A 12,437-nucleotide genomic window follows, 5' to 3' on the forward strand; every position below is an offset into this window, starting at 1 on the left:
GAGTTTTTGTCATGAGGACGTAAATGTTACAAACCAGAGGAAACCACTTGGACCATTTAGCCCATTTTGTAGCTAGCAGATACCTTTTCTTTTAATAAGATCAATCAAATGTGAAACCTACTAATGGTTTACATTAATTCTAGATGACTTAAAGTGGAAATCCTAAACTGTTATGAAGGGCTGACATAGATAATGACAAAGATGCTAATTTGAATGGTATTATTGCCACTTCAGGGTCCTGACAAATGAAAGTGAGAAAAATTGACAGAGATGATAAAATTGTTACAAAACAACAGACGTAGGCACAGACTACCACGCAGTGATAGCCAATATTATAAAACTGCCTACATAAAGCAGGGCTTGACATAGACAGTTTCATAATAATAAACTATTTTATATAACGCATTTAAAGGTGGCTTCTCAAAGCGCCTTTGCATAATATTAATATTTATAAAACATGCCAAACCATTCTTTAGAAAGATGTACAAATTTATCGTTCAGCTTGCTCATTTTAAATGTGGCAGGACTATTCTCCATCCTACTACTAGATCTGATAATAATAATAGAACTGCTCTTACTTTATTGGATTCTTATTCTTCATACAGGCCTACTACAACCACACCCACGCACTTTCCATCTGTTCACATTTTTTTCTTTTTTGGAAAGCTGTACAAACCCTGACACACAGGTACTTGGGCTTATTTTGAGTTAAGTGGCATTTATTTTCTCTGCGGAGCACAAAAGAAGCACTGAAAAAAAAGGAATCACTTTCACCTTCGATTTCACTGCTTTCAAAAATTGTAGACAGTGTATGAACAACTAAGAAAACATTGGAACATGTCGGGTTAAGATGGTTATCAAATGGATAGCTCTATTGATTAGCTTTAAAGAGGACATCTCAGACACATGACAGGAGATCAGAGCAATGGAATGCCTCCAGCTCATCAAATGTATAAACCATTTACGAAACCCGGCTGTCAAGAAACTGACATAACTCATGACAAGTGTAATTTGGGGGATTTTCTCCAATGCGTCATGCCAAAACAAATAACGTTAAATAAAATAATTGGAATGTCGGGGGCAGTTACCACAAAAAAGGAAAAAAAAAGAAAGAAGACCTATTTTGTTGCCTTTAAAAAAAGATCACATGAACCTCAGATGTTGGATAAGTCCCAGGACAGATGTCAACAATGCATGGCACGCAAAACCAATAAGAAGTCACAGTAGCTGTAATATCAGTTTCCACAAGAAAAACTGTTACACCTCTCAAACTTGAGCACTACTATGGACAATGACCAAACTGTGTGGAACCAAGCTGATTTTGAAATGAAATTCTTTTCACGTAAGCCCCATAAAAGTTTCAGCTGTACACAATATCTTATAAAACAAAGGAAGAAAAAGTGCAGACGAAACCCAGAATACAAAATGGCTAGCAACCATTAGTGCTAAACTTTCTGATTGACACCAAAAACTTGTTTGTTTAAAACAGCAAATCCAGTTTTCTTAGCTGCGAGAAAACAACTGGAAACTGCACAACATTTTGATCTGCAGCGTTCTGTGAAATGGTTTTCATTTGAAAACCACGCTGCAACTGATATGACAGCTTGATAAAAATCAAGCTCTAGCAGTTCAGAATGCATCGGAGCATATCTGGTGTTTTTCTTTACTAAACCAAGCTTTTCAGTAAGTATGTTCACTGAACAAGTAGCTGGTCAGTAACACCAGCATATAAAAAAAGATAACAGTAGACCATATCGATAGAAGAACAAAAAAAACAAGTAGAACAAAAATCAAGAAAAATAAGACAGCATTTCTTTATTAACTCACCTTTGATCCCTTTGGCATTGCTGTTTCATCCACTAACAAATAGAGGATATTAAATGCAACAAGAAGAACGGAGATTGTCTGAAGATAAAAAAAGCAAAATAAAGTTACAGTCTCTGCAGAGTTAACATTGCAGATATTACAATGAAAAAATGCGCTGGATGCTTGAAGTTGTATTTAATGCCTTTTCGAGTGAATTCTCCAGGAGTCTATTGTAGGGCTAAAACTGTCTGTAGGGAAAAAGTTGCATGAAAACCTTTCCGGTTTGCAAATGTATTTTCCAGTTGCTATCCTCAGGGTGTTTGTTTCACAAACAAAACAAGAAGCAATATTTAAGGCCATTAATATTGAAAAATGCAAGAATGTGTTTCACCAGAACAGAGCATTCAATCAATGTGTAAATCAACTGGAAATTATTTTCAGGAACTATATTTTGCCTATTGACTTATAAAGGTAAAAGGAAATGCTGATTGCACATGACCATACAGAAAACTCATTTTGAATTTAAAATACTTTTATTCAAATTAATGACACCTTTATAGACAAGAGTGTGCTTGATTTTTCCCCAAACAAAAATGTGTGTGCAACACATTAATGCAAGTGAGTGAATCTTAACATTTTCAGTTTCTGGCCCTGCATACAGTATGAGTGACAGACAATGTTTCCGCTGTTGTTTCTGGTTCTCCTTAATCTAATCTAAAGAAGTATGCAGGGACATGTTTACAGCAAAGGTTATCTTTTAATTACAGTTTAATGCAGCCATTACTGCCCTCAGTGGCAGAATATTCCTCCTTTTATTTTCTTTACCATTACTGAATGCATAACCTAGACCAGAGGGACAGATTCTGAACTGTGGGGTTACCGTTGATATAAACTGGATTTAAAGTATTTATAAGACCGTAATAAATATTAACGGATCGCTTCATTTTCAAAGCAAGATAATGTGATTCCTTACTGTTCCAGCCAGAAGTATTAACATGACAATGGGGTACACTAAGTTCTTCTCCCATGCAGAAGCCTTTTTCCGCCTCTCTACAGAAAGAGATACAAAGCATGTCTGTCAGTTTTCAAGGTAAAGGAAGTTTAATTAAAGCTTCGATGCACTTTAAAGTTTATGTTGGATTCTTGTGCCACACGCCCTTGCTGAACATAGCCAAGAGATTAAATGCTCTCAGAGGACAATCACAGGTATAACTAGAAAAATAAATTCCCCAGAGTTGAAGAAAAAAGAATAACAACAGAATTGTTTTATAGATAGCTCCATGGTTGTTTATAGTGATTCTTTAATCTGTGAAGGTGAGAATGGAACAGATCACACGTTAGGGACAAATCAGACGCTGCCTACTTCCTAGACATTTTCATTATAGACAATATCCATTTTTCATACAGACTTCATATAGTGTATTTATGGCATTTCTCTTTCATTTCATTACAGACATAGGCAAACGTAATGTCTTATTAATGAAACAAAATAAGGCACATTGAGTAAATGAAGACCTCATAAAGTAAAAGCCTCAAAACAGATTTAAAAATTGGTATTTTTATAAACACAAGTTGCAAAACCTGACATTAATAAAGTCCCGAACAAAACAATTCACACACTCTAAGCTAGGGCTCAGTACATCATCCTTTGGGGTTTATTAGAGCCTGCAAACACAACATGAGCTGTCGGCATCTGTCCTGTGAAAATGTTTTCCCTGACTTTCATGCAAAAAGCTTTTAAGCCCATTCATGTTAGTGGGTTTCATAGAAAACCTCTAATCTACCAAAACAAGAACGATTCCCATCAAGTGTCTGTGATGGATGGTACGGTACTGCTGTGATCATTTTCTTCTTTAGAAGTTCAGCTGTTTACTTGGCAGCGTAAGTTATAACTTTGCCATGCTGGCATGTGAAGCTATATCCAATGACCTTTCAACCACTAAGCATCACTTCAATCTGTAGTACAGCTTCATACACTTCAGATTCAGACAACCAAGCAGGCCATTGAAACACTAAAGTAACTGTAAATAAAGCTCTCTACTTTTATCTCCATGTAGATTCTAGCTCCCCTGTTTTAGACTGTATTAATTAGCCTTACCTGTATAAGCTTTAATGTACAGTATATTAAAAGGTTCACCCTACCACTGATTTTTTTTCTCACCCCACACTGTTTTACATCTATTTATCTCTTATAAGCCACCAACTAATTCTGAAGGTCCTGGGCCGATATAAGTTCTTACAGATATCACAAATGACGCAATACTTTATGGAAGTCTAGCTGGTTCTGCCCGACTACTTGTACTTCACAATAAAATCGTTCTGCCATACTTCCAAGAAATTCCCAACATATCTGCCATGTCTGTGTAGTGACTTTCTTCTGTGCGTTCTAACTTGCTTTTTGAGCTTTCTATCGAACACCACTGCAAAGATGATAGCATATCACCACACAACAGGAGTTCATTTGCTTTCAATGGCTACCTCTACCTTCTCCAAAAGGGTATTGCTAAACACCATAAGGAAGTGTCAAGCCAGTAAGTAATTAAGTGATGAAACTATGTAATGTAAGAGCATGTAATATCTGTAACAAGGGCAAGTCTATGATAAATCAATTGAGCAATTTAGGAATACTACTCTCAGTATGTAAACACAAGTGGAAACTTTAAATGCAAACTATTTTAAATTGACCATTTCATGCTCTTTAATGATGTTTAAATATATATTTTTTTTTAAAAAGCAACCATTTCCTCCCTGTATTATACAGGAATCAATAAAATGCTGAGCAATATTTACATTTTAACTGGAATTTCTGAATTGCCTAGTGAAGACCAAACTGAAAGCAATAGGCAAACCTGCTGGGGTTGACTGGGACTTCATCTGAGGGCTGAACATACTGAAAGAAGGCCTGCTTCCTTTAAAACATTTTTAAAGTTCAAATTCCACAGAACAGAACAGAAAAGGGCACATTTTGTACAAGAAAAAATGAAGTGATTTCTCAGGTAATAAACACTGTAATTTAACAGGATAAATGACCTAATAATTATCAGCAGAAAGTCATTCATTCATAAAATCAGGCTTCTTATGACTTTTACACATATAACACTTCTGCACGTGGGACCTATTTATCCCATTTTTAGCAGTTTCATACATATTCACTTCTACATTGGGATAGAACAGTAGTTGGAAAATTACACAAAATAAAAAAATAAACTTTTAAATCTTTTAAGAGAGATGTTTATTACACAAATGCCATCAGCTGCTCTAATGATTAGGATATGAGACACACTGCATGAATATACAGTCTATGGTAGCCAATGATTCAGATTATACTTGGTCTCATTTTTAAATTGAAACTGCAGCACTCTAATCTATTTTGCTCTGGTGTCTTACCAATGTACTGTACCTAGGTTCCTGTATGTATCCAGTGCCAAATCATATTCTAGATTTGCAGTACAGTTTAATTAATGACATCACTAAAAGGTTTTAGACAATAAAGTTTGCATCTTGTCCAATATCCTAAGTGCTTCGGAATGCCTCTGCACTCCCAAAGCTCGTGCAAAGCCTGGCTTTATTAACATCTCTGGAAGGCTAGACAAATAAGAAATGAGGGGGAAAAAAAAAGTTTTGATAGATGTCCAAATTTAAAAACAGGAGAAAGTAAATTAAAAAGTGCGCTGCAATGCTTTGCTCACAGTTCATTTTAACTGTATTGGTAAAAATTTGATATTTTTAGAGATACTTAACATTTTTACTGTTAAAAAAAAAACTTACCTAGTTTATTTTTCAGGCTCCTGACATTGTCCAACTCCTTGTCCACATGAAGAGTGCTACATTGAGAATGAGATAACATCCCTATAACAGAGAAGATTTCAATAAATAGAAATTAGTCTTTATAAGGACATACCACACAAAACACCTTATAAAGCAGAGTAAGGAATTCTAGCAAAGATATGGAAGAGCCACATACTATACATATATTTTTACTCATGACATCGTTCTTCTTCACTCTCAAGGAGACCAGACGCAAAACAGACATAAACAGATTTCTTTGCTGCCAGCTACCTAGATTCACACTGCAAATGGGGACAGAGAGTCGCACTGGAGGGTCAACCAGAGCTGAACAAATACGTGGTATAGGGAGCTGTTACTGTGTGGTGACAAGAAAATGTTCTGCCAGCTGTAACGAAGACAGTGACATGATGAATTCTGAAGCCCCTGGTTTCTTTTCCTCTTTCAGAAGAACGGCAGCAGCTGTGGAATATGTATCCGCTAGGACTTAACACTGCAATTTCAGATCTTAGAGCTGAAAAAGGTTTGCAAAACGGAGAGTTTTACAAAAAAAAATCTTTAATGTTGACCAGTTCTGATTAAATATTACAATAAATCTAATTTCTTATTCTTTTTGTTTTAACTATGGAATGTTCTGCACAAAATTCCCATCAAACAGATAATCCGATGTTAATGCATAACAAAATGGTTTCAAACAAACAGGAAGGGAAAAAAATGAAAATCTCCAGTGTCAAGTCTGTCTGGTGCACAAATCTTGTGGTAGACCATACATGCTGCGACTAGTCAGGAAAAAATAGAAAGGGATTCTCCAGGAAAACCACAAGAGCAGCTCATTTAAGGTTAATTTATCTGTTTTACTCTGTTTTTCTTCCAGCCTTGACGTATGGTTTGAGTCCTCAAAGTGAAGTGGAAGAGTATCTCTGCATCCCCTCAGGTGATTGGCAGATCAAGACCAATTAGTTCAGTGTTACACTGTTACTAGCGTGCAATAAAAATAAGATCTTTCATCTTTGTTACAGAGGTGAAGAACCAATAACTTTGATCAAATAAGTATTTTTTTTTATTCTGCCCCACCCTGTCTCTTTGGATTTAAGAAGGAATTAAAAAAGGAAAGAAAAAAACAAAACTAACAGAAATCCATATTAGTCGCTTCCCAACATACATGTCCCAACCTTGAAAGAAAATTCTGACAGGAAAATTGGAACCCTCTAACAATGCACAGCCAAAGTGAAATAGGAAATGCCATTATTTGTTTTCAATCTGTCCTATATAACAAAAATGGTCTGCCAAATATTGAAGCTATTAAAAGATTCCTTTGTTTACCACAAAACTATGCAGGTAGTCTAATACTACTTTTGATAAGTAAAGACCTTAGAACGTTTAATTCTCTCATGTTTTTAAGTCAAAATAAGGCCCATCTAAAGATGTGGAATTATCTTTCTTTGTTTACTACATCTCACAGGAGCTGATGAGATCGCTGTAACTTAGCAAGGGTTGTACTGCAAATATTTCAAAGCACTTTCTCACCGCCTTGAATACAATATTTTGTTTTATTGCTTTTCTCTTTGTTTTATCTTATTGTTTGTGCATTGATGTCACTTGGCACTGACAAAATGAACTAATCCTTTCAGGTTACACTATTTGTGGTGTTACATCATTTTAGAATTCTGTTCTCATGAGCTCTGTTAAGTGTGATGTGGTTTTCTAGATGGTTACTGACTTTATTCGTCTTACTTTTACCTGGGTGGCATGCCTTCAGTGTTACCTATGCTCCAGCAAATGTAATGTCAGCAAACTAAACCTGAAAAAGGCTTCATTTCAGAAAAGGATACCAGGAGCAAAAAGGCCCTATTGCCTTCATTTTGAGAGTTCTCTCTCTGCCAGCTTTATACTGCATATTCATCAAATTATTAGAACTGCGAATATTTCACTGTTAGTTCTGTTCAAAGTAGGTTTCAGCATATCAAAGGAAACCCAAGTTTTACATAGCAGTTATTTGAAAGGCACAACATTACATTTCATGCTTTCAAGCTGAATTACAAGAACTAGTATAAAGTCAGTTCTGCGACATGTGACAAATTATGTAAACACTTTTACCCTCCTTTATAATTCTGGGTGGGAGTCCTTAGGAAGTCATGGCTGTGATTCATTTTTGGTCATTTTTTTTATTTTGAGACTGTCACTCATAAAAATAAGTGCCTAGAAGAGTATACTTCAGATATTATTTCAACTACACCTTGAGAGCTGGCATAATTCCCACCAGACCGGGTTTTATTAGACACCCATATAAAGAGGAACACTTTTCAGAAGGGGTGCAGCCAAGTCAACACATACTGTTAGCCCTGGCAGAGCTGTTTCAGTCATAAAACAACACAAAGCAGTTTTGATACCTGTATGTTCTACTCGCATATCATATTTCAATGTTATCTAGTAGATAAAATAAAAACATACATGAATTTGCACATCCTAATATATAGTACTTCTCTCATTTATGACGGAACACCCATTTTAGATGGTTAAAATACAGGCAAACATTTATCTTCACCCTTAAGATTGAATTTCATGAATAAGGCAGGGAACCAGCGTCATCAATTACTTATTGTATGCATATTTTCATTTTTTTTCTACTGAAAAACATTACATATAGCAGAGAAAAAATAAACATAAAAGTGGAAATATGCTAACAAGTTATCACTACAGAAAAACAATTATTTGGACAAAGTCAGTTGTCCATATAAAAATAAATAGGACATTTAGTTTGTTACAATACAAATTTCACATAGTAAACAGGGACATCTGGTGGCCATAGCTAAAATGTATCAGAATGGAACAGTAGCTAAAATCATAATTTTTCAAAACTATCTTAAAAACTACCATTACCTATCTTACCATTAAAATAACACAAAAGTGCTGCCAGAACGGAAGGGTGCAATATTTTCAGCCACATCATTACATTTTGTACAATCAATAAAACTGGTCAAACCTCAGATACCCAATATACTGTTTTTTAAAAAATCCTCTCTACCATGGTTCTAGTACCATCTGGCCCACAAGAGATTTGGGGAAATTCTTGAAACCCATGCAGCGTAAGACAAAAATGCAGAGAGAAATTCTCCCAGTGAAGAAATTGATAAGTTTTCAACGGGCATCTATGCTTCTTTCTGGGAAAAGGCAAACACTGGGAGAGTTGCATCTATCAATGTATGTGCCAGTTTCACAGACCAGATCTTGCAAATTGTAATGCCCACACGGCCTCCTTATTGAACCAGGCTGTAGACTACACCATGAGTCACGACTGACAGTAAGAAGTCTGTACTGCCCCTTGATGACTATGAAGACGAACAAACAGCCAGTTGTCTGGTACAACAAGTCTCATACAGGATATATGGATCAATGAATGTCCTCAGACACAGTCAAGTCTGTAAGCTAAAAATCACACTAACCCCAAGAAACCCCTTATACTATGTACCAACTTCCTACCAGTACTTTTTAGGTATTTTTCATTTTATACTCACTGGCAAATGTAGAATTGCCAATTGTTTTTGCCCACCGTTTGCTAAGGACCCAAGAAAAAACCCCAGGCAACCAATTCCAGCCCTCCCTTTGGTGGGTAACCTGTTCATGGCCAGCGAACAATCTGACTCAGGCTCAAAGTCATGACGGATGGACCCAAGAGTTTAACTTGCACTCTGCTCACCAGATCCTCTCAATTTCTGTTTGATTATTTAACATTTAATAATAAATATGAATTCATGTATAAGTGTTACGGGATAACTGGGAGTTGAAGCTGCTAAATTTTACAACTCTGAGCCCAAGACAGTTCATAAATGTAGCATAAGTGATTTGTATGAGCCGGTCAACTCACAGTGAAGAATCATACCTCACATCCCTAAGTGCCCTAATCGAACTCGAAGTAATCCACACTTTTGATCTATTCCGGACTTCATGATTTATTTTTAAGTCTACAGATCACTGTCAAGATGCATTGATGCTAAATGAATTGATAGATGACTGACTCAGAATGGAAGTCACCGAGATTAGCTATTTTAATGAAAATGCCCTACTGCCATTTTTGAATTTTCCATGATTTAAACTCTAAAGAGCATTACTGAAACGGCCTCTGATGACCTAGCACCTTTCCTTTTTTCTACTAACCTCCTCGAGCTCTAAAAATTTGGACATAAAAAGTCTAAAAATTTAGAAAGGTTAAAATTTTAAGATTAATAATGAAATCTCCCAGAAATGAAGGAAAAACCTTTGCCTAAGGACAAATGACAAATGTCTTCTATAAAGTAATTTGATCATTTTAATAGCAAATATAGTAAGACAAAAGAAATCTGTGGAATTCCTGATGATGGAAAACAATCTACTGAGTACTGCTTTCACCTGTCTCTGTCATGCCATGCTGAAAATTAGAAAAACATTTGGCAAGGAATTGTCAAAAATATGTATCGTGATGTTTTTTTTGGTTTTTAAACATATTAAAAACTATATCACAGTGACTTACGCAGATCAAACATCTTAACTGATAAAGAAGAGATTATAATTATTTCATCAGGTGTTCAAAGAAAGGCTGTGTGGCATAAAATGCCAGCCTACCATCGAAAACTCCTTTAGAGAGCTGGTGTAGCCTACAAATAGCAAGGCTATCAGAAGTACATATCTCGTTTACCTACGTATCTGCTCTCTTTATTTACCCACAGCTGTGCACTTGGGTTGCTCGCTTGGCTTGATATTAAAGTATATTTGGCCACACTCCAAATACTTCCAACACTGATTTTAAGATGCAAAGGAGATACTGTTCACCAGGGAATACAACAACCCTGCTATAACGTAGTATATGATTTTCTGTCACTTTTGCACGCTGCATTCAAGTTCATAGAACATCAGGCTGCCACTGGGTAAAATATTTATCTGCATATCTATCCTATACAAAAAAAAAATCATCAGAACAATACATTCAGGCTTCCTTTCACACAACTTGAAAGAGCGGTATATTATCAAAAAAGCCAAGGCTCTCATTTTGGTTTTTGACATTAGTTTCAAGGAAATCACCTGACTTGTTTCAAATGGTAGCATCGTTCAAAAAAAAAAAAAGACAGTAATGTAGCTGAAGGGTCTTAATCAGCAAGCTTTAACAGATGAAAATTCCAGATTTAAGGATATTCAAAGCACCTGTAATTCACATGAGCAGAAGAGGTTTGCCTTGGCAGAACAGCAGCGCTAAGCATCCAAGATGAAGGTTGCCTTTCCTTCCCGACAAAACATGTACTTCATACATGAACGTTTAACACCAGAAAGGCCTCCTCTTGCTTCTAACCTTTCAGTCCATTGTGTGTGCTGTACTCTATCTCTCTTAGACAGGCCTCGTCACAGTTCGAGTTAGACGCAGTGTCGGTGCACAACTGGACAGAATCGGGCTCCCCTTGAACAAAGGCCCCGACAGATGCGATAACAGGAACTGGTAGTCAATTACACGCACTCAGAAATGCGAGCTTTTAACTCAGTTGTCAGTCTACTTTAGTGCAGCTCTACATTTACATTCTTATAATGAGCATCCTGAAAATGTCCAAAATTGTTTTGCATACAAGTCGGGTCCCACATCTGAATCGACACAAACATATGTACGAAAAAAAAAAAGAGACAAACATTGACTTGAATGTTGGGATTTCAATACGTGATTATGTTTCAAAACTTCCAGTAGGCTGATTTTTTTAAATCTTCACATGGCATCTCAAACTGCAATTTGAGGTGTAATATGTGCAATGCTGCACATGCACATATTACACCTTGAGGTTATTTTAGAATAAAAACATCATCCACACAGCTCAAAGCATTTTGTTTGTTTTCATGGACCCTTTAAAAAAAAAACAGTAGAATCTACTCGTCAAAGCTAAACAAATATTCTTAATTTACGAAGGTGTCCTTTCTGTTGATGCCTGGAACCGGGATGTTTCTATCGCAGTTTCTATCTTTGCCGTACTTCAAGAATTATATTTGAAACGCATTTAGCTTTATCTCAAACCACGTTATCTCATGTGGCATGAAGTCCAGCAAATCCAGAACAGAAACTAAATCACTGCAGAGAACATTTTTACAATAGCAAAGAACAACTCTACAGAAATTATGACACAGCCTCTTCTAAGAAGTGCCAAATGCAGACCCTTATTGTACCAAGGGAAACAACTCCAATTAATATACCTTTCACTGATTTTTTTATTATGGATATTGTAATAATTCTTTTAATTCTACTTTTTATTATTACCATTTTATTACTATTTTTCTACAGGAAAAAAAAAGTTATAAGTGATGAGCAATCTGTTAGTTTAAAGATTATGAAATTCAGAAGCACAAGAAAGCACGAAGATCCCTAAAGGTGGGCCAAAAAGTAATTTGTCAATGCCAATTAATTGCTTTGCAGAATGTTCCATCACACCCAACGAGGTAGTCATTCCCCCATAAAGTGTGAGCTCATTTACGGTGACAAACCATTTAATCGCCTTTGAAGTGCTTCCTCTTGCAAGTGGATGCAATAAATTTGCTCATCCAGGTCCTCCAGGATCTTTAAAGCAGAAAATAAGAAAGGTGAATATGATTAAAAGAGACATGGATTCACAATACACCTGAAATGGAAAAAATTCTGACTGAATATGTATAGTATGAATCCCTGTGCCCTTGTTCAATACGTTTAAAATAACTGACAGAATATGGCTACAACAGCAAGTCAGAGATCAGTCTTGTTTTCCTTGAGTGAGAACAGGTGGTGAGCATAGTAAAAGTAGGTGAACTCCTTGTGAATGCTTGAAAAGAAATCGGGAACTGTAAATCCTCCCCCAAACACATTT

At 36.1% G+C, this 12,437-nt stretch overlaps 1 protein-coding gene across 8 annotated transcripts in view; it reads right to left on the bottom strand.

Annotated features, from left to right (window-relative positions):
* Nucleotides 1–12,437, bottom strand: part of lmbr1 (limb development membrane protein 1) — a 119,395-nt gene that overhangs the window by 70,573 nt on the left and 36,385 nt on the right. For all 8 annotated transcript variants that reach the window (XR_011189857.1, XR_001479239.2, XR_011189858.1 and 5 more), the window contains exons 9-12: nucleotides 12,082–12,154; nucleotides 5,575–5,655; nucleotides 2,780–2,856; nucleotides 1,828–1,905 (exon numbers count right to left, since the gene is read on the bottom strand). Coding sequence is in view for 5 of the 8 variants with exons in the window: in XM_069190988.1 (XP_069047089.1) it covers nucleotides 1,828–1,905; nucleotides 2,780–2,856; nucleotides 5,575–5,655; nucleotides 12,082–12,154 (309 nt within the window). In the remaining 3 variants the exon portion in view is untranslated. The remainder of the gene's footprint in view (nucleotides 1–1,827; nucleotides 1,906–2,779; nucleotides 2,857–5,574; nucleotides 5,656–12,081; nucleotides 12,155–12,437) is intronic.

Source organism: Lepisosteus oculatus, chromosome 6 (genome assembly GCF_040954835.1).
Source record: "Lepisosteus oculatus isolate fLepOcu1 chromosome 6, fLepOcu1.hap2, whole genome shotgun sequence".
Taxonomy (NCBI): Eukaryota; Metazoa; Chordata; class Actinopteri; order Semionotiformes; family Lepisosteidae; genus Lepisosteus; species Lepisosteus oculatus.